The sequence below is a fragment of the Chelmon rostratus genome, chromosome 24 (genome assembly GCF_017976325.1).
Source record: "Chelmon rostratus isolate fCheRos1 chromosome 24, fCheRos1.pri, whole genome shotgun sequence".
NCBI lineage: Eukaryota > Metazoa > Chordata > Actinopteri > Chaetodontiformes > Chaetodontidae > Chelmon > Chelmon rostratus.
The window spans coordinates 1,507,962-1,526,641 of record NC_055681.1 but is presented as its reverse complement, the minus strand read 5'-3'; the positions used below and the strand labels follow the sequence as shown (position 1 = coordinate 1,526,641).

The 18,680-nt window shown below is 44.2% G+C and overlaps 4 protein-coding genes across 5 annotated transcripts; 2 read left to right on the top strand and 2 right to left on the bottom strand.

Moving 5' to 3' along the window:
• Positions 1-4,394, bottom strand: creg1 (cellular repressor of E1A-stimulated genes 1). The gene is made up of 5 exons (XM_041966167.1): positions 4,035-4,394; positions 2,085-2,204; positions 1,862-1,975; positions 1,151-1,239; positions 1-918 (listed from the first exon to the last, which is right to left on the bottom strand). The coding sequence occupies exons 1-4, from the start codon at positions 4,329-4,331 to the stop codon at positions 1,153-1,155; spliced, it is 618 nt and encodes a 205-aa protein (XP_041822101.1). The 5' UTR covers positions 4,332-4,394; the 3' UTR covers positions 1-918; positions 1,151-1,152.
• Positions 4,395-5,169: 775 nt separating this feature from the next.
• Positions 5,170-9,631, bottom strand: setdb2 (SET domain bifurcated histone lysine methyltransferase 2). 2 transcript variants are annotated; one of them, XM_041966349.1, is made up of 11 exons: positions 9,158-9,631; positions 8,799-8,912; positions 8,612-8,707; positions 8,217-8,389; positions 7,819-8,091; positions 7,397-7,662; positions 7,044-7,213; positions 6,741-6,964; positions 6,001-6,231; positions 5,531-5,619; positions 5,170-5,453 (listed from the first exon to the last, which is right to left on the bottom strand). In XM_041966349.1, exons 1-11 carry the CDS (start codon positions 9,189-9,191, stop codon positions 5,318-5,320), a joined length of 1,806 nt encoding a protein of 601 aa, XP_041822283.1. In that variant the 5' UTR covers positions 9,192-9,631; the 3' UTR covers positions 5,170-5,317. The 2 variants fall into 2 exon arrangements, with proteins under 2 accessions (XP_041822283.1, XP_041822282.1); XM_041966348.1 differs by having other exon boundaries at positions 7,397-7,725; positions 9,158-9,628.
• A 225-nt stretch (positions 9,632-9,856) lies between these two features.
• LOC121627405 lies at positions 9,857-13,781 on the top strand. The gene is made up of 9 exons (XM_041966301.1): positions 9,857-10,394; positions 11,097-11,322; positions 11,478-11,600; positions 12,229-12,461; positions 12,544-12,681; positions 12,779-12,966; positions 13,058-13,137; positions 13,245-13,328; positions 13,415-13,781. The coding sequence occupies exons 2-9, from the start codon at positions 11,136-11,138 to the stop codon at positions 13,558-13,560; spliced, it is 1,179 nt and encodes a 392-aa protein (XP_041822235.1). The 5' UTR covers positions 9,857-10,394; positions 11,097-11,135; the 3' UTR covers positions 13,561-13,781.
• Positions 13,782-14,590: 809 nt separating this feature from the next.
• LOC121627669 (coagulation factor VII-like) lies at positions 14,591-17,779 on the top strand. Its single transcript, XM_041966696.1, has 8 exons — positions 14,591-14,678; positions 15,286-15,449; positions 15,535-15,559; positions 15,834-15,947; positions 16,033-16,173; positions 16,618-16,706; positions 16,935-17,055; positions 17,232-17,779. The coding sequence occupies exons 1-8, from the start codon at positions 14,591-14,593 to the stop codon at positions 17,777-17,779; spliced, it is 1,290 nt and encodes a 429-aa protein (XP_041822630.1).
• Positions 17,780-18,680: the final 901 nt, after the last annotated feature.

The following is an 18,680-nucleotide window of genomic DNA, read 5'->3' as shown; positions in this document are numbered from 1 at the left end:
TGAATGGAGTTTGGTGTGTTGAGCCGCACGGAGCCACAAAGCCAAAGAAAGAAAAAGAAAACGACCGATTCAATTAAAGTGTGTTTGCTATTACAGGAAATATCTGAAAAGGCACAGAGGCATGTTTTCTTGTTCAGATATTTTCAATTTTATCTTCAGTTTGAGTGATTTTAATGCAAATTTTAAAGAACATTAAGGAAAGAAGCTAAAAATACAAACGATTATTTACTCTCAATTATTGAATTATTCTTATTCTTATTTCTGTTTTTGAAGTCACTCAGCAGCTCCATCTGGTGGTCAAACTCAAGGACAACAAGACACACCTGATATAATGTCACACATATACAGTCAGACATTTATATTTCAAAACCCTGAACACACACAATAAACTGTTAAAATTTAATTTGTAGGTAAGAAAATATTGTCTTCAGGAAACAGAAACTAAAAACCAGCTCAACTGATCGACTGATGAGGCACTGTTGATTATTTTATTTAACACTGTGATGAGGATCATTATTCCTGGACATCATTTGAATTTTTTTAGTCAGTTTTAATCTAATTAAAATTTCAGTTTTGCCAATTTACAAATATATTCAATGAAGAATTTTATTTTGAAATACTTTCTCTTCATGTGTTAATGTTAATTTTTCAATCAAAGATGTTTTTGTCCAAGTGAAATATTTTTATGTGGACTTGAATGATTGAAGCTGAAGGAAAATATGACTGAACATGTTCAGCTCAGTTTCCAGTGTTTCAGATGAACTCCTGTATGCTTTGTTCGTCCTGCTTGTTGCAGATCTTGAACAGCAGCTGTTCAGTCAGTGTTCACGGTTTCTCCTCAAGAGTTTATGGAACGTCTTGCAGAAAGAGATTCAGACCTGGTCTCAGGTTCGATCCGGGTCGCGCACCGTCGGCCTCCTGAACAGAAAAACAGTCTCATTATTTTGACTCCAGGAGCGTTTTTTTCTTTGTTTTTTATTTTCCTGATGAACATTTCACACATTTGATCACTCTTTTGCAGAACTACTTAGAAAATGTATTAAAGTAGCTTTAAACACACTCTTGTTGTAGTTTTAAAGTGTGGTTGTACTCCATATGTTGTAGAACTACATACAGAACAACGAGAACTACATGAACCAGCAGCTCTGACCGTCAGTGGTGCTTCCTGTGCGGCGAAGCCTGGAAGTACTCATCCGGAGTGACGGTCTTCACCCCGCCAAAATAATCCAGCACCCACACCTGCAACATGGAGGAGCAACATGGACGTTAACTAGACTTCCTGCCCTCTGATTGGCTGATGACAGTGATGATGTTTGGACTTATCAGGAGGTCTGATGACTGAAACATCTGCAGCAACTCAAAATCTGATTTAACATTAAAAACATGTGTTGAGTTTGGTTTGTTGGTGAGAAAAAAAAAGTAGTATTTGTAGTAGCAGCATGAGCAGTACATGTACATGTAGTAACAGCAGCAGTGCTCGTTGTCATAGTGATAGATGTAGGTGCAGTAGCAGTGGTAAAAGTGGAGAATAATTGTTGGAATAATAGTAGCAGTGTTAGTAGAATTACCAGTGGCAGCTGGTACAGTAGCAGTCATGATAGTAGTTGTTGTTGTAGTAATAGTAGCAGCAGTAGCAGTAGTTTTAGCACTTGCTGAAGCAGTACTAGTATGACTTGAAATAGCCATAGCTGTATTAGCAGTAGTAGCAACAGGAGGTGCAGTATTTGGAGCAGAAGCAACAGTACTAACAGTCGTTGTAGTTGTATTTGCAGTAATTAGCAGTAACAATCGAAGCTTCACTGGTAGCAGTAGAAGTATGAGTAGCAGTACTGCTGAGTTGCAGTAGTAGTGGTACTGGTACCTGTGTGATGTTGAACTTGGCGAAGAACCAGTTGTGATCAGACGGCCAGTCGATCATCTCCGGATGTCGACTGAACAGAGCGTTCTTGGCAAACGCCGCCTCCGTCCCGTTCACCTGGACAGGAGGAGGGAGACGAGGGTCATGTGGCTGCTCGGACTTTATCACCTGGATACACAGGTGTGTGTGTGTGTGTGTGTGTGTGTGTGTGTGTGTGTGTTTGTACCTCCACCACAGATCCAGACAGGATGATGTGAGCGCAGAGGGGACTCTGAGGGTCGAAGCCCTGCTGTCTGCAGTAATCAGTCTGAGCCAGAGACATGGACAGGGACGCCTGAGGGTTCACCTGCAGGGACACACAGCTGCACTTCAACTCCTTTCAGCACTTCAATCCATCTCTCACTCTTTAACCGACAGTTCAACTGCTTTTTACTCAGCAAACAATACTTCAATTACTTTTAGCTCTTACAAGTGACCTGACAACTGCTTTCAGCGCCTCCACTTCACCTCCTTTCACTGCCGACACTCGACACATCAACTGATATCTGCTCTCTGTTTTTGTTCCGGCTCTGACTTCTGGCTCTTTTCTAATCCCTCACACTTCGGATGACATTTCAGCTCCTTTTACAATTTACACTCGACACGTCACTTCAAAAACTAGTTGAAGAGAAAACATCCAGTGTCAGCAGTGAAAGGAGTGGACGCGTCACTTGAAATCTCATATTCAAACTGCTTTTGCAGTAAAGTTTTATTAGTTTGACACTCAGAGACCTTTCGCTGTATGTTCTGTGCGTTCCTGCTGTGCTCATCATTCAGCGGTTTCCTGTCACGTGTCCGCAGCCGTGACATGTGACTTTAACTCAAAAACTGCTGAATCACTCTGTGAAGGAACTGCTGCGTCATGGTGGAGCCTCTGCTGTTGCATAAATCCTAAACTGCAGGTTTTCAAGAACGTGACTTAAGCAGCAGTTAAGTGATTTTTTTAGAGACTAAAACATGAATAAAATTGACTGAATAAACTAGATTTTTTAAAATATTAATACTTCTGAATATACAAAATAAAATTAACATTTTAACACTGAACTTTGTGTGACGAATATCCTAAATTAAATTCACAGGATCATTACACTGAGGAAATACACAAAAGAACATAGAGTAGTAATAAATTAAGTCCAATTAAATAATATTTAAATATTAAATATTAAACTCAATTGTGAAATAAAAACACACAAAACCAAGAACAGAGTCACTATTAACTCACTGTGGAGGAACAAATATATGAATATTATGAATCCCACAGGATATTAAAAATACCTTAAAGTAGTACTAGTATAAAGTAGCACAGCTATAATATAAAAATAATATAAGAATATATCTAAAAATGAATGTAAGCTTCTATCTTTAAATACTAGAAACCCCTTTGGAAGTATTGATGCATACTTTTTCAGCACACAAAACTACAACTGGAAAATCATGAGAGATAAAATCAAGTTTTCATAAAATCTACGACAATTTCTGAACAACAGTTCAGTGAAATAGGTTTAATGAGACTTTAAACACAAAGTTTGAGAAGCAATTTTGTCTAAATACGAAAGGAGATCTTTATTTTCAGTAAGTCTTTGCATGTTTCAAATACTTGAAACACGCTGATCATTTTCAACACACACACAGAGACGGTGAAAGATTTAACAGAAATATCAAAATACCATTAAAGGTGATGATGGCAGACTGTACAATCCAGTATTCTAGAAGTATCAGAGGACACAATAAATAAAGTCATGGAAGCCTTGATAATTTTTAGTAAAATTTATGATATTTCCAACGCAGTTTTGCACAGTGCTGACTGACTATGGGACCCTGTTGTAATATTAATATAAATTAATATAAATAACTTATTCAGACTAAACTTCACAACTTTCTTCGTAGTAAGTTCACGATACTTTAACTATTCTGGACACTGCAGGTTTATGGATTAATATTACAGCTGATAATAAAGTGAAAAGCAGCCTCACTAAATTCAAAGGTTTTTCTACGCAGTTTTGAACTGTGGAGACACCAGAAGCTCCTGGAGAAACGTTAAAGAAAAAGGAAGTAAGATAAAGTTTACAGTGAGTCGATGACACATCATAATCCTTTTAAACACAACAGACCGTGAGCCGGACGACGGGGACGCTACCTCCAAATCCTGCACGGAGATCTCCATGCGGGTCAGGTACATGTAGGGCACCCCGGTGCTGGAGCCCTTCGGTCCGTCGCTGACCGAGAAAGCGTTGGAGAACGGCTGTCCCACCACCGGCTTGTGGGTGGAGATGGTGGCCATGGAGGCCCAGTCACACTGGTGGGCGACGAAGCGAGCGACCCGGGCCACCTGGTCGTGAGGCGGGATGTGGACTCGGCAGGTGGTGGCCGGGGTGAGAGAGGCCCAGAGGTGGCCGAGGAGGAGCACACACGCAACCCGCTGAAGAGCGCTCATGGTCGGTGTCAGTGTTTGGAGGACAGTCGGTGAAACAGCCCGGAGGACGACAAATAAACAACACGCGGAGATCCGGTGAGTTTCAGAATAAAAGCAGAACAGACGACTGTAACAGGAAGTCCTCTTCGCGTCCAATTCCAATTTCAAAATAAAAGCCGTAGAGACGGTTCATCGAGCTCTTCGTCAGCTGATGAGGTAATAATGTAATTCACGTGTGATTTTGGCGGCCCCTGTGGACAAAGGCGTAGTGTTTCCGCCTCGGGTGGGAAAGAACTCGCATTTTGTCCTGGAAGCACGTGAAATAACTTATTTTTAATTTAATTTTTCTTTTTTAATCACAGCTGTTTGCAGGATGCATCGTGATGACGACTCTATTTGTGGCGATGTAAGATGAACAACTGTAATATGACGGTGGTGAAACAAAGCAGCTTAATGCAGGACACACTGCATATAAAGGTGAGCAGATGTGCCGTTGGTATATTTTATTTATTGTCTCAGTATATTCTTATTGTCTTAGTATATTCACATTTTTGGTATATATTTATTGCATTTATGCATATTTTTATCTTCATGTTAGTTTATTTTACTCTAGTATCTTTATTTTATTTTATTATCTTTCTTATTGTTTCTAACATGGGGGTTGCAATGCAAATTTCATTGACATGTTATGCTCAGTGACAATAAAGACGATCTTGAATCTTGAATGTAATGTGACTTATAAGTTTTGCTTTGACTGTCTCCATGTGTTCATGCTGTAGATCTCTGCTGACACACTTGTGTTGTATTAAGCTCATACCTTCCAAAATCCAAAATAAAAACAACCAAAAATGACTTTTCAAACTGTGTCCATTTATTTAGAAAAACAAAAAAGTGTTCAGAAGCTGTTTCAAACAGTTTCAGCACGTCGGTAGGAAAGATAGAGATTTTTGTCTGGTTGAAGTGAATGTGTGGCCCTGGAGGAGGATGACTGCTTCACCTTCAGCCTCTCACATGTCACACAGGTTCTCCTCAATGGTAAAATGCCCTTGGCAACCGTTGCTGCCGCAGAGACAGGGCACTTCCTGTTTCCTTTGTGTGTCGGCAGAGTAATTCCAGGTCAGCTCAGTGCCGGCCTTCACAACCCTGACAGAGAGAAAAACAGTTAGCAACAAACTACAAACACTCGCGACCATCGGCATCTTCTTCCTCCTCTTCCTCACCTGCTGGTGAAGAAGGCGATGACGGGGTAGCCGGGGTCGTGGGAGTCTGTGAAGACGTTCTGGATGAACAGGTTTGGCTGGCAGCTGTGCTGTAGGGAGCAGAGACAGGGTCAAAGGTCAAACAACATCAAACCGCTCAGTTTGAAGGTTGAACTTGCAAAAAATATTTTTTAATAATAACTATTATAATCGATACAGGTTTAAGATGTAAATACAAGATTTTATAAATCCTGTTGGTATTTAGACACAGCTGTTTGTTGTATTTCTCTTTTTTATAAGATATATTTTATAAGATTTGAGCCACTGCAGGGACAAGACCTGACAATCTGAGAGTAAAGTAAAAAATTCACAACATTAGGAAATAGTTATTAACTACTTAAGATGATGATTTATTTGCACATTAAACCGTCGGTGGTCCTTCACAGCATCCTGAGCTCAGGATTGGTCGGTAGTTATTTTAGTCCTCTTACATTAATGAAGCGGCCCACGTTTCCCTCCTTGCTGGCGTCCAGGAAGTTCATGTCCTCCACCTTCATTTCTCTCTTTAAACTCCCCTTGCTCTTCGTCTCCGCCTTGGCACCGTTCATGCCGTGGATCACCGCCGCTGTTGCCAGGGTAACCGTCTTGTCCTGAGCTGGAGACTGGTCACCTGACCCACCTGCTGATGGAGATGGGGGTTCCGGACCCCCCACCAACACTGTCTGAAGGACAAGAAACAGGATGAGTTCACTTTTTTCTTCCTGTTAGTTTGATAAACATGAAAAACTAAATGCAACAAAATGAAAATTGTAAGTAGTTGTAAGTAGTAGTCATAAAGTGACTAATGAACAAAGGCTTTTATTACTCCAAAATGCATATAGAGTACACATAAACACTTTAAAATCTGCTAGATGCTAATGCTACCTGTAAACTGATGCTAAAAGATGCTAGTGCTACAGCTGAAGACTGATTTAACAGGCTGCTGGATGCTAACATCAGCATGCTGACATGCTCATAGTGACAGTGAAAACATGCAGATGTTTAGCAGGCATGATTACCATGTTCACCATCTTTGTTTAGCACGTTAGCATGCTAACATTCGCTAATTAGCAGCAACCAGAAAATCCAGCTGAGGCTCATGGGAATGTCGCTAGTTTTGCAGGTTTTTTAAAGCAAAGCATTGGACTCATTCAGGGGGGACCTGAAGGGATCACCAGAACCAGACTCTGACCTTGTCTCTGTCCTGTGGTGTGGTGTTGGAGTCAGTGGGTCTCTGGATCACCGGGACGTGCAGGGAGGGCGAGGTGGGCTCCAGTAGGTTGCTCTCCTGCTCCAGCACCGGCAGGGCCAGCCACTCGGTGACCACCTCCACCTCGTCGTCTGAGGGGAGGTCCATCCTTGTCAGCTTTGGGGCAGGGGGCTCGGCGGGACTGTGGACCCTCTGCAGCATCACACCTGAAGACATTGTATTTCATTAAATCAGCGCTGTTTATTTACTGACCCTCTGACTCGTTCCGCATCGACGCCGTCTCACCTGCGTAGATGCACACGAACGTGCCGCGGTCCAGGTCATCGCGGCAACGGACACCCCAGCCGCGGTCGTCAGTGGGGAAGACCTGGAGGCGGACTCTGATCCCTCTCTGGACCAGCCTGTTCTGACATCGAGCCCGATCACAACCACACCACGGTCCACACTCATACACCCTGAAAACACACAGATTCAGAGCATGAGGCCAAGAGCCCCACCCTGCTCCCTCATCACGATCATTTTCTTTAAAGAAGATGATCACTATTCAAAATTAATCACTGATTGATTTACAATAAGCTGCAGCTCTTAGTGTAGTTTAAGTTTCTTCTGTTGAATAACGTTTATCGACTCTGTCTCACCCTGTCAGGACTGGCTCGTACAGCCTGTGATGGGTGTAACAGCGCCCTCCTCTGGTCAGAGCGACGCAGGCGCAGCGCTGTGCGTCGGTGCAGCCGTCGGTGCAGTCGCAGCAGGTGTTGAACAGCGTCGGGCCGCGGCTCAGGAAGCAGCCACATGGCCAGCGATCCTTCCTGTAGCGGAAGTCTGCCGGGCGGGCGCCGCTATCCCCGGCACACAGCTCCACCGGCGTGGGCTCCACGCCCCGGCTCAGGTCCACCTCCGGCCGCTGGGGGCCCGCCAACGGGGGAGGGTCCAACCGGACAGACAGGTTAAAGGTAAAGAAATCCACCTGTAGGACACAAGAACTTTTTTTTAAAAGCAGGACCGAGTGTTGTACTGGTACTTCTTCCAGTCCTGAATGCATCATAATAAACCAGCTGACCCGCAGGACGTCGTAGCTGTCTGTGGCCAACAGGAAACGCATCACGTCGTCGTGGTTACGGAGGCTATGTCCACAAGGTGTTTTGTAAACGACATCCCCGTCCTCCATGCCCTCAGAAACCCCCTCCTCATCAGCATCCCCGCCCCCTCTCAATGACATCCTGGGCACGGCTGTCAACCTCTTAAAGCCGCAGAGCAGCGGCACCTTCAGAGGGTTCTGACCCCAGAACGGAGGCATGGACTGAGGCATGCTGGGTAAACTGGACAGGCAGGCCTGGAAAGAAAACAACAGTGACACGAATCACAAATCAAAAGAGATCAATGTTCGTCCTGAGCCGTGAACATTAACAGATACAGCGTGTAGCGTGCAGTGTGTATACTGTACAGTGTGTGTGCTACCTTGCAGCAGGTGTGGAGCTGGTACTGCAGCTGGACGGAGGTCAGAGGGGGCAGCAGCTCCTCTCTCCTGTCAGGTGAAGCTACAGGACTGGATGGCCCGTTGTAGGGAGGCAGGGGGGAGGAAGAGTGAGAGGAAGAGGGGCTGAGGTGGGAGTCAGCCGGCAGCAGCACACCTGGACAGGACAACACCAGAATCAGACTTCACACAACCTGCAGCTGACACATCACCAGGTACAAACACCCAGTGGTTTTACACGTCACTGGTCTGAGCAGCCCCCCAGTGAACACAGCCGGATGGGACTGAACAGACAAATTGCCACACACCAGTTTTTCTACAATAATTGCACCAAATTATAAAAAAGCAGGAAAGTTTCAGAATAAAAGTCTGTGCTTACCTGAGCCGATGACCACCTGAACGACAGAGGAGTCCTGAGTGGAGGCCGGAGGAAAACAGTCCAGACACTGCAGCAGCTTCAGCGCCCGAACATATTCTGATTAACAGGAAGTCATGATCGTTAAACAGGAAGCAGATCACATCCAGTTCACGGGAATCAAAGAGGAGATCAATTAAAAAAGGCCAACCTTTATCTGTTGCTGTGTTCATCTGCAGGACTCTCTTCAGGTGATCCAGGCACTGAAAAACACCATTAAACACCTGCTCCACGTCCTCCTCAGCCCAGAAGGTTCTGGCCCGTTCTAAAAAACACAACAGAAATAATGTGTCAAAGTGTGAACCTGGATTAGCTAACATGGAGACTTCAGAGACAGTTTGTGAAACCATGAGCGTTAAGGAAATCAAAAGACAATACATCTCCCGTTAAGATGAATATAATACGTTTATTCTAAGCACGTGGTGTATGTGTAGTTTATTAGCTGTGAGCAAACTGTGAGCTTCATTCATGCGGCTTTAAGAGAAGACCAACAAACTCATTTCTGCTTACCAACATCCTCAGGATCCAATGAATCTTTTTCCATCTCCACCGAGGCAGACACGTTAGCCTGCTAGCTAACGTTAGCTATCTTAGCCGGCTTGCTAGGAAACCAGCAGGGGGAAAAAACATCTCAATCCAAACTTTGACTAACAGTCAGGTAACTATGGGGATGCATCCACTGACAGCATTAACGTTTCATATTACAGTTTTTGCCACTCGCATATTCCAATCGCGTTTAGGCTGGTTTACATTGTGGAAAAAGTTTGGTCCACAACAGACGCCGTAGATTAGTGTGTTCGATTGCCCTGGTTTTGGTTTTGCAGGCGGTTTTCGGCTATTAACCTGCTTGTTACTGTCCGACTCATAATGGAAACCCGATTTGTTCTACGCAAGAAACGATGTTTTAGCTTTTTGTTTGTGCATAAATAGGAATGTAATAAAGATAAATAATAATAATACTAGTACGATAACCGCTGTGTCTTTGCCTGGAAGCCTTCGATATGGGCATACTTTACAAAAAAATACACAGAATTAAACACACTGTAAATTATTTTTAGAGAAATGACATCGTAATAATAATAACATTAACATTAAAATTAATTTGCCCCTCGTTTTGATCTGCTATCTTAATATTGCTATGGACCATCTTTGGAAGAGAGCCGTGTTGCCAGATCTCGCGAGAGTGTGTTGCTGAACCAGACACAAGCCTCGAACAAGTTAATTTCTCCTGGTTTGTCTCTCTGAAAATGACATGTTAGTGTCAGAACGTTTAAAAGATATGCGGCTTGTAAAAAACGGTTTAAATAGTTTTTCGGTTACTCTGGTGCGAAAGAACTGACCACATCACGTTCACTTCTCCCATTGAAGCAGTGAGTGTTTGTGCGCCGTCTCGTTTCTGAACCGTCCCGACCACCGTACTGCAGAAGTGGTCAAAAATGCGACCAACAATAAACCTTCAACTTTTCATAACACTGCTTTTATAACTTCGTGAAAATACAAATACGAACTTTGTATACATTCGGATGTACGGAAACATACCATGGATACATTCATGAAACACAAAGGGACTGTCGCCGGCTGTAACGACAATTTATGGCAGCGAAAAATCATCAATGTTAGCATGAAGGTGCTAACGTTAGCCACTTCCTGGGTAGTTTTGTAACTGTGTACTAATGAACTTATGCAAGTTCATTGAAGGAATCATCAAGAACAGGGAGCCGTGGCGTGTCGACCGGTCGTGTGAAAGGTGAGCAAACATTACACTTAACAAAAATATGTATTTTAAAGTTCGAATAGACTGCTGCCCGACGGACTGAAATACTTCATTTTATCGTCTCACACTGAGTTACTTTTGGCATCGAGCTTAGTCACACAGCAGCTACACAAAGGTGTGTAAAAACCTTTGGGCTGCAGCTGTGTTCTCTAAGAAACACCTTTAGATTCACTGACAACAGGTGTAATGATCAGAAGTGAAGTTTGGGTTTGTTCTGAAGGACAATGATGCAGAATTTCTTTATAAATCATGTCAATTATACCAAATCATTATCAGTAAGTGTCCATGTTTCTTTAATGGCCCATTCTAATGAACCTTTAGTGTATTCTAAGTCTCTCAAAATAATAATATAAGTACAACAACAACCTTTTTCACACCAGCCTCAGTTTCATTTAAAGATATTAAGGACAAACATAATCTTTAAAAACAAATATTGTATGACCAATAGAGACAATCGTACACACTTATAGTTCATCAGTTCAAGTTGAGCTGAACAATTGGTTGAAATATGAAAAATTGAAATACGGCGAAGTGCAATGTCCAAATTTTTGAATTAAAAAAAGGTTGGTGAGACACATAAACACATGGGCTTATGAAGGCATGCTATTATTCTGTTGCAGCTGCGTTTATCACTCTAACGTTTACTCTTCTTTGACGGCGGTGGGATTCTGCCAGCCTCCATGTTCAGAGCTGAAACACTCCACCTCAGGTGAGATGGCTCAGGTGCGGCGGTCAGTCGGTGAAGCGTTGTGGGCGATGTGTGCGGCCGACTCCATGTCCATGCCGGTCCACTGGTACTATGACATCAACGACATCTGGAGGGACTTCGGGGGCTGGATATCAGGCTTCAACTCGCCCAGAGACAGACACCCGTCCAGCATCCTCAGCCTCTCCAGCACCAGTAGGAAAACTTTTTAATGAAGCTTTAAAGTCCTGCAAAGTTCCAGACAAAGGAACAGGAAAAATGACATCACATCATCACATCATACAGATGTTGATGTTACTGTGCCAGAACTTGTTCATATTTATTCTGACCCTCCGGTTTGTTTGGTGCAGGTGGCAGCGGTCGGACCGCCTGGTCGTCCGGTGGAAAGCGGCCTGATGTGGTCGGTAACGTGATCCTCCACGATAAACTGAACCTGTGGAAGTCCTCCAAAGGCACAGTCCACTATCATCAAGGTACTGCTGACCAGTGTTATTCAAGTTACTGAACACAAATAATCAATTGCTGTTACTGATTACTTCTCTCAAAAGCAATTGAATTACTGTACCTATTAGTGTATATGAAAGTAATTAGTTACTAGGGAAAGTAACTTTTGTGTTATTTCCTAAATTTAGTGTTGCTGTGGCGCAGTGTGGAACAAGAAAAAATCTGTCAAATTATTGTACAAGTTGTGATGCAAGTTACTCATACTCCTGACCACCAGAGGGCAGCAATGACTAGTATTCCACCCTAAAAGCTTTCTTGAGCTGTTTAGGTTTGACAGCAGGATTTGGTCGAAGCTGCCCCACATGATGCTGGACGTAGATGTTAACTGAGCTTTGCTGCAGTAATTCATAAATAATTTTATTGGATGAATCCAACTTTCTTCAATTTACATGAGAAACATTACAATCACTGTGATTAGTGAGGTCGAGCGACGTTAGATCATGAACCATAAAATCCAGGAAGGAGACCGTGTTTGTCTGCTGTCTTCTGCAGCTGCAGTAACTCTAATTGCGTTATTCAATTTCTCGTTACTGCCAAGAGGAGTGGTCTGTGTTTGTTGTGTCCAGGTCTTCAGGGGTCTGTTTTTGTGCTCCTCAGGTCTTCAGTCCGGTGACAACACCCTGAACGTCCTCTGTTCTCTCCGAGCGGCTCAGTCACTGGTCTCTGGTCGTTTCACCGACGTCTCCACGCCGGACGCCCGAGCCGCTGTGCTGTCAGACTACGTCCACTTCCTGACGGAGCCCGGCTCGCACCGCGACACATACGCCGAGTCCTTCCACCGCTCGTTCTTCGTCGACTGGCAGGACAGCAGACCGACTTTGCCCCATGAGGTAAAACAAACACACCCTGGAGCACCAGTCGCCTCCCGGCTGCATTTCTGCTTTAACTGTTTTTACTCGCCTCGTTTTTCAGGTTCTGACGTTTGCAGAAAAACACTCCAGGCAGAAGTTGAGCTCCGCGTTCGCCGACAGCCAGCTGGACGCGATCGGCTGCCTTCCCATGGTCCTCCCCTTCATCCTGCTGTCAGCCTCAGCCAATGAGGAGCAAGCTGTGAGTGATCACCAGTCGTCTGAAGACCATCGTTTGTTGTTGGTTGGAAAGAAATGTTTGGAACAGAATGTTTAAAGTCTTAAAATGTTGTCCTCAGGTTTCAGCAGCTGTAGAGTTTGTGAAGCTCACCCACCCCCACCCAAAGGTGCCCGACTACGTGTCAATTTACAGCCGGGCGCTGCACGCCGTGCTGGGCGGAGCCAGCGTCCGCCAGCAGGCCGAGCTCGCTCTGAGGAAGCTGGACGCCTGGGACACCTGCCAGAGCTACAGCCGCAAAGCCGCCAGGTACGACTGTCTCAAACACGGAGGAGGCTGGTTCGAAGTGTTCCAGGAAAGCTCTGAAGCTCCTGAAACTGTGTGTTTGTGTGTGATTCAGGTTTGCAGAGTCCTCCGAGGAGCGACTGAAGGTCCACCAGAGCGCTGTGAACTACCTCGGTCTGGCCTGCTACACTAAAGGTTCAAATCCAGGATCTCTGCTCCACAGACCACATGATCATTACAGGTAGAGGGTGAGACGTTGTGAAGTCTAACAGTCACCTGTTGTTGTTGTTGTGGACCAACAGGAGCTCTGTCCAGTATGTTTTATCTGGCTCACGAGTTTCATGACGACCCCAGAGGAGGAATCCTGGCAAACACCAACTGTGGAGGTTCGTACAGAAGCTTGTCACGCAGTTTCATCAGAGCGTGTTGTACAGGTGTATTTGTTGTTGTTTACGCTGTGTTCGTGCTCCAGGTGAGAACTGTAACCGCGGTGCGGCGCTGGGAGCCCTGCTGGGGGCGGGGGGCTCGTACAGTGGAGCCGTCGTCCCGCAGGAGTGGAAGGACGAACTGAGAGACGCCCAGGAGTTCATCCCCGACATCCTGAAGGAGATGCAGTGAGAGTGGTGTCGCCCCCGGAGGAGCGGAGGGGAACTGCAGCTTTAAAAATTCAACAAACCCTGATTGTCTTCCTGTTTCCACAACAGTGAACCTTTTTTATTCAATTTCTCTTGATTTATTTCTATTTAATAATGAAAATCTATTTTATTTCTTTAAACTTGTACTCTGACAGTTTTGTTATATGGTTTGGATTGTTTGTATTATCGAATAAAAAAAAGTAAAATATTTCTTCTTCTCAACATTTATGTTGTTATTTTAGGATGAGATGAGCTGGGAAAAAACTGATTCTAATTACACTGAGTTTCTGCACACATGCTTATTTAACTGGCATCTGAATGGTAAAAAAAATATATTGCAATAACTGAAGATAATGACCTTAAAAATTTGTACAAGCTTAATTGTCTCTCATTGCTCAGGAGAATCGAGTTTGATGTTGGTCAGTGGACGAGTTTGCGCATGACTGTAATTGGCAGACTGTGAAAATGAACATACTGCTGACATTACAGTATCTTGTCCAGTCCTTAAATCCCTCAACAACCATGTTCAACAGTTTATATGTAAGTGTAAAAGTCTATCCATCACTAATGGAGGGATGGGAGGGAACCAGACGGATGTGATGATCTGTGTTTGGCCTGAAGGCCTCTCAACTGGATCTGACACTTCAGAGAGACAAACATCTGTCGCTTTGATCCAAAATATTGCGAAATCCTGATTGGTGCACAGACGTATGTGACATCATCTTTTCCCCGCCCACTTCAAAGCAGCGAGAAGCGTTCAAAGAAAAGCACAAACACAGAAATCTCTTGTGAAGTGACTGAAATGACCGAAACTGATCGAATGTTGGCAGAAGCAGTGTGTTCATGTCGGACTCGACAGTCCACAGTAAGACTGTTTTTTCTGGGTGTTTATGGGCAATACTGCAGTCAGTGGACGCAGTATTTGTACTGTGTATTTGTGTGTGTGTGAAAGAGAGAGAGGGTTTTGTGTGTTTTTACTGTGTTTTCTGACCTTTGATCAGATCAGAACAAACATGGCGTCAGTCGGCAGAGAAACGAAGCAACTCTTCCTCCTGCGACTCCTCATCGCTTCTATCCCAGCATGCACTGGGTTTCCCGGAGGTCAGTCCCCTTCTTATGTTTTTCTTGTTTTTCTTCTTGTTCAGTTTTGATCCACCTTGAAAGACCAGAGCGACAGTTGCTCTCCTCAGACCGCTGTGAAGACCTCTGCGCTTTGCTTTAAACATTTCGTACGCTAAAGTTACGTTAGCGTCCATGAATAATGATGGTTTTGTGATTCTTTTTGATAAAAAAGTTCAGAAATGTCAGTTCATACTGGTTTTTATATAGGTTAAATGTCCTTGCATTAGCATTATTGTTAGCTTAGCCCGCATAGCTAGCCACAAAGCTACATCCAAGAACAATGGTGACAAAAAACCCCTAACAATTATTTTCATATTCAATTAATTGATTGGTCTGTAAAACATCTAAAATACTGAAAAATACTCATCATAAAATACATCATTAACATTACCAACCACAAAATATAAGTTACTATGATGTAAGAACAAAAAAAAGCAGCAAATTCTCTCATTTCAGAAAGTAGAACCATCAAATTCCAAATCAAAATCATTTCTGAGGAATTTTCTTTTGATCGTTGCAGCTCTAAAGCTATAGATCACATGAAACATGCAACAAACTGGTTCAGTTTTGTATTTTGTGCATGCAGGAGTGTTTGTGAGCAGACCTGAGGCCAGCGTTTTCCTGCGTCGCAGTCGTCGGGCAAACTACTTGTTGGAGGAGCTGAAGAGAGGCAATCTGGAGCGCGAGTGTCTGGAGGAGAAATGCACCTACGAGGAGGCCAAGGAGATCTTCGCCCTGCCACAGCAGCTGGTCAGTCCAGAGTCGACCTCATTCACATGTGGTTTATAGGTGTTATTGCTTCTGTCATTAAGTTGTGTTGTCTCTGTCTGCTCAGGAAGCCTTCTGGAGGATGTACACAGGTACAGGATTCAACCTGACAAATGAAGACCTCAACAAGTTCTGGATGAATCTGCCGATTATTTTTATCCATGAATTGATTGATTGTTTGGTTTGGAAACATGATGTCAATAGTGAGAAATGTGGTGACGATGAGGCCAAAGTGACGCCTTCACAATGTTTGTTAAGTCCAACCAACAGTCCAAAGCTCCACATTATTACAAATACTATATAAATAATGTAAAGATACATTCTTGAGAAAAAAAAAAAAGTCTTTCTGCGACTTCCTGTTTTCAGCGGTGGATCACTGCCTGTCATCTCCCTGTAAGAACGGAGCGACCTGTACTCGCCAGATCGACACCTACGTCTGCAAGTGTTCACCTGGTTTCCATGGAACCAACTGTGACAAAGGTATGTTTACATTTCCATGAGCGTTCAATTGTTGAAGACGTTGCTGCTGTCGTGAGCGCGGTCGTTGTCACGTGTCTCTACGCAGCTCGTTTGACCTCCAACGGTTGTCGCTACCGAAACGGAGGATGTGAGCATTTCTGCAGGGAGCTTCCCGATCGTTCTCATGTGTGCTTCTGCGCTCCAGGATATAGTCTGGACCGGGACAACAGCACCTGCCTGCCTGAAGGTCAGAGCTGATTTTCACAAGCTAGGAAAAACACCAAAACATCTGAAACAACAGACAAGACAAGAAGATTGTCGCTCAGATTGGACGTCCATTGTGACTGTTTTTAACTTCTGGAAACAGACAAAGACGTAGTTTCCTTCTCTGGTCATTCTGGGTATTAGCAAGCCCCCAGAATATATATAGCAAGCATCCCAAACACTGTAGCAACCACCTAGCAACACCCAGGCAATCAACTTGAACACCATAGCAACCCCTTCATGATGTTGTAGTGGAACTTCCCACTAATTAGCTACACATTAGCTTCCCCTCTGAGAACTCGACCAAACAGGGAGCAACTTCAAATCTCTTTGGTGATGTTCCAGTTTTCATTCTGGTCCAGGGTTGTGTGTACATGAAGGTTTTCTTGTGTAATATGGCTCCAATCTGATCATCTCTCTGGTCCAGATCGTGTGGCCTGTGGAAGACCTCTGATGCACTTTGCCCCGAGGGTTATTAATGGAGAGATCTGCCCCAAAGGACACTGTCCATGGCAGGCAAGTCTTTGGACGTGTTACCGACAGTTTATTTACTGTCTCACTCCTTATTTGTGTCTAGTCTGGCTTGTATGTGCCCATGTTAACCTCAGAAATGTACATCGTCACCTGAATAAAATCCAGATGAATAGGAGCTAAAAGCGTTGAAATTCCCTCTTCATCATTCAGTTTGTGCTCATCTTTAATCTCATCCGTTGTCTTCCTGTAAATCGCTGCCTCTCTGCTCAGGCTCTGCTGACTGAAAATCATAATTATTCCTGCGGAGCGATCGTCCTATCAGATCAGTGGATTTTGACTGCAGCTCACTGCGTTGGGAAAAATCCCAACGGCATCTTCCACGTCACTGTGGGTAAGAGAGTTTTCACACCATCGTGTTTTTGGTTTTTACACGTTTTATAATCTACAAAAACATTTTTTAATCTTGTTGGTAGCATGATGACACACCTGCTGGGCTTGTTGTGTTCATGTCATTTTTCATTCCGTCATTGATTTGATGCATCACCGAAACGTTCTGTCCCTGTGAAGGTGAACATGACCTTCACGTGGAGGAGAGGACTGAGCAGAAGCGGCGGGTGGTCAAAGTGATGATCCACCGCGCCTACAACAAGTCCAACTCTGACACCGATCTGGCCATGCTGAAGCTCCACCGCCCCATCAAACTGGGACTCTACGTGGTTCCCATTTGCCTTCCCGCACAGAACAGCACCTTCAGCCGAACGCTGGCGACCATCCGACACTCCACAGTGTCCGGCTGGGGCCGCCTGTCGCAATTCGGTCCCCCAGCAAGGTTTCTCCAACGGCTGGTTCTGCCAAGGGTCCCTCTGCAGGAGTGCCGCCTCCACACCAAGCTCAACATCACCAGGAACATGCTCTGTGCCGGGCTGAGGACCGGAGGCCAGGACGCCTGCAAAGGTGACAGCGGCGGCCCTCTGGTGACACGCTACAAGAAAACCTGGTTCCTGACGGGTGTGGTGAGCTGGGGGAAAGGGTGCGCCAATGAAAACATGTACGGCGTCTACACCAAGGTCAGCAACTTCCTGGACTGGATCGAGGATATCATGGCCACTGTCTGAGTGGGGTTCAGGTCAAAAGTGGGTAGCGATGGGTTTAAATCGAAACGGTGAACTAAAAGATAATGTTAGAACGTTAGACTAGAATATAGTGTAGAGCACAAAACAATATTAGGAACATAACGGAGTCGTCTTCACAGAGTCGTGAAGTGTGAGGACTCATTTCAGATGTCCTGGTTCTGAAAAGACCCATAAAGGCAAAATTACTCGACTCTCAGTTGGAGCTCCTCTGAAAGCAGACTGACAACGGTGTCAGGAAATATCTGGTTCCACAATCACCATCCAATCACAGAGCTTATAATTCAGCCACATGAGCAGCTAACGGCGTCCACGAAACACGATCACATCTTCAATCAATTCAGCTTTAAATGCGGGATCATTTTTGGATGAATCGTTCACCACAGCAACGTGTTCTGTTATCTGCTGCACAGATGAAGCACTCTGAAGCTTCTGACTCGAGTTCAAATGGTTTGGCTCAACATACGAGATCTAAAGGGATGATTTTATCCTGTGAAATGTTGATTCTTTTCTGAGTTCTTGTGAAACAAATAAAAATAAACACAAAGTGAAATTTCATGATCCTGTGTTCACGTCAGTTGATTAATGTTTGGAGGGTATTTAGTTTTCAGCAGTGACGTCGTTCTCACACAGAAGTCGGTAAGTTTGTTTAGTTTCTCACGTTTACTGAAGAAACATGTTGATTGAACGGATGTTATTTCTGTGAGTCCACTGATAACAACCTGTGAAGCTCCTCATTTGAGCTTTAAAAATACTACTTGTTGATAATACAGCGCAACATCATGTCATTGTCGAAGCAGGCAAAGAATTCCCCAAACTGAAGCCTTCCTTTATTTCAAGTGTGACGACGCTCGTTGTTCCGATGGTCCATTATTCCAAATCCCCA

Coding starts and splice junctions, on each gene's coding strand:
- setdb2 (XM_041966348.1), bottom strand. CDS start 9,191: ATGGAAAAAGATTCATTGGATCCTGAGGATGTTG. Junction 8,390..8,611: donor TCAGGTGGTCATCGGCTCAG/GTAAGCACAGAC, acceptor TGTCCTGTCCAG/GTGTGCTGCTGCCGGCTGAC. Junction 7,726..7,818: donor ACAGCTACGACGTCCTGCGG/GTCAGCTGGTTT, acceptor TGTGTCCTACAG/GTGGATTTCTTTACCTTTAA.
- creg1 (XM_041966167.1), bottom strand. CDS start 4,331: ATGAGCGCTCTTCAGCGGGTTGCGTGTGTGCTCCTCCTCGGCCACCTC. Junction 2,205..4,034: donor TCTCCGTGCAGGATTTGGAG/GTAGCGTCCCCG, acceptor GTGTCCCTGCAG/GTGAACCCTCAGGCGTCCCT. Junction 1,240..1,861: donor CCAAGTTCAACATCACACAG/GTACCAGTACCA, acceptor TCCATGTTGCAG/GTGTGGGTGCTGGATTATTT.
- LOC121627405 (XM_041966301.1), top strand. CDS start 11,136: ATGGCTCAGGTGCGGCGGTCAGTCGGTGAAGCGTTGTGGGCGATGTGT. Junction 11,601..12,228: donor CACAGTCCACTATCATCAAG/GTACTGCTGACC, acceptor TGTGCTCCTCAG/GTCTTCAGTCCGGTGACAAC. Junction 13,138..13,244: donor TCTGGCCTGCTACACTAAAG/GTTCAAATCCAG, acceptor GTGGACCAACAG/GAGCTCTGTCCAGTATGTTT.
- LOC121627669 (XM_041966696.1), top strand. CDS start 14,591: ATGGCGTCAGTCGGCAGAGAAACGAAGCAACTCTTCCTCCTGCGACTC. Junction 16,174..16,617: donor CAGCACCTGCCTGCCTGAAG/GTCAGAGCTGAT, acceptor TCTCTGGTCCAG/ATCGTGTGGCCTGTGGAAGA. Junction 16,707..16,934: donor AAGGACACTGTCCATGGCAG/GCAAGTCTTTGG, acceptor CTCTCTGCTCAG/GCTCTGCTGACTGAAAATCA.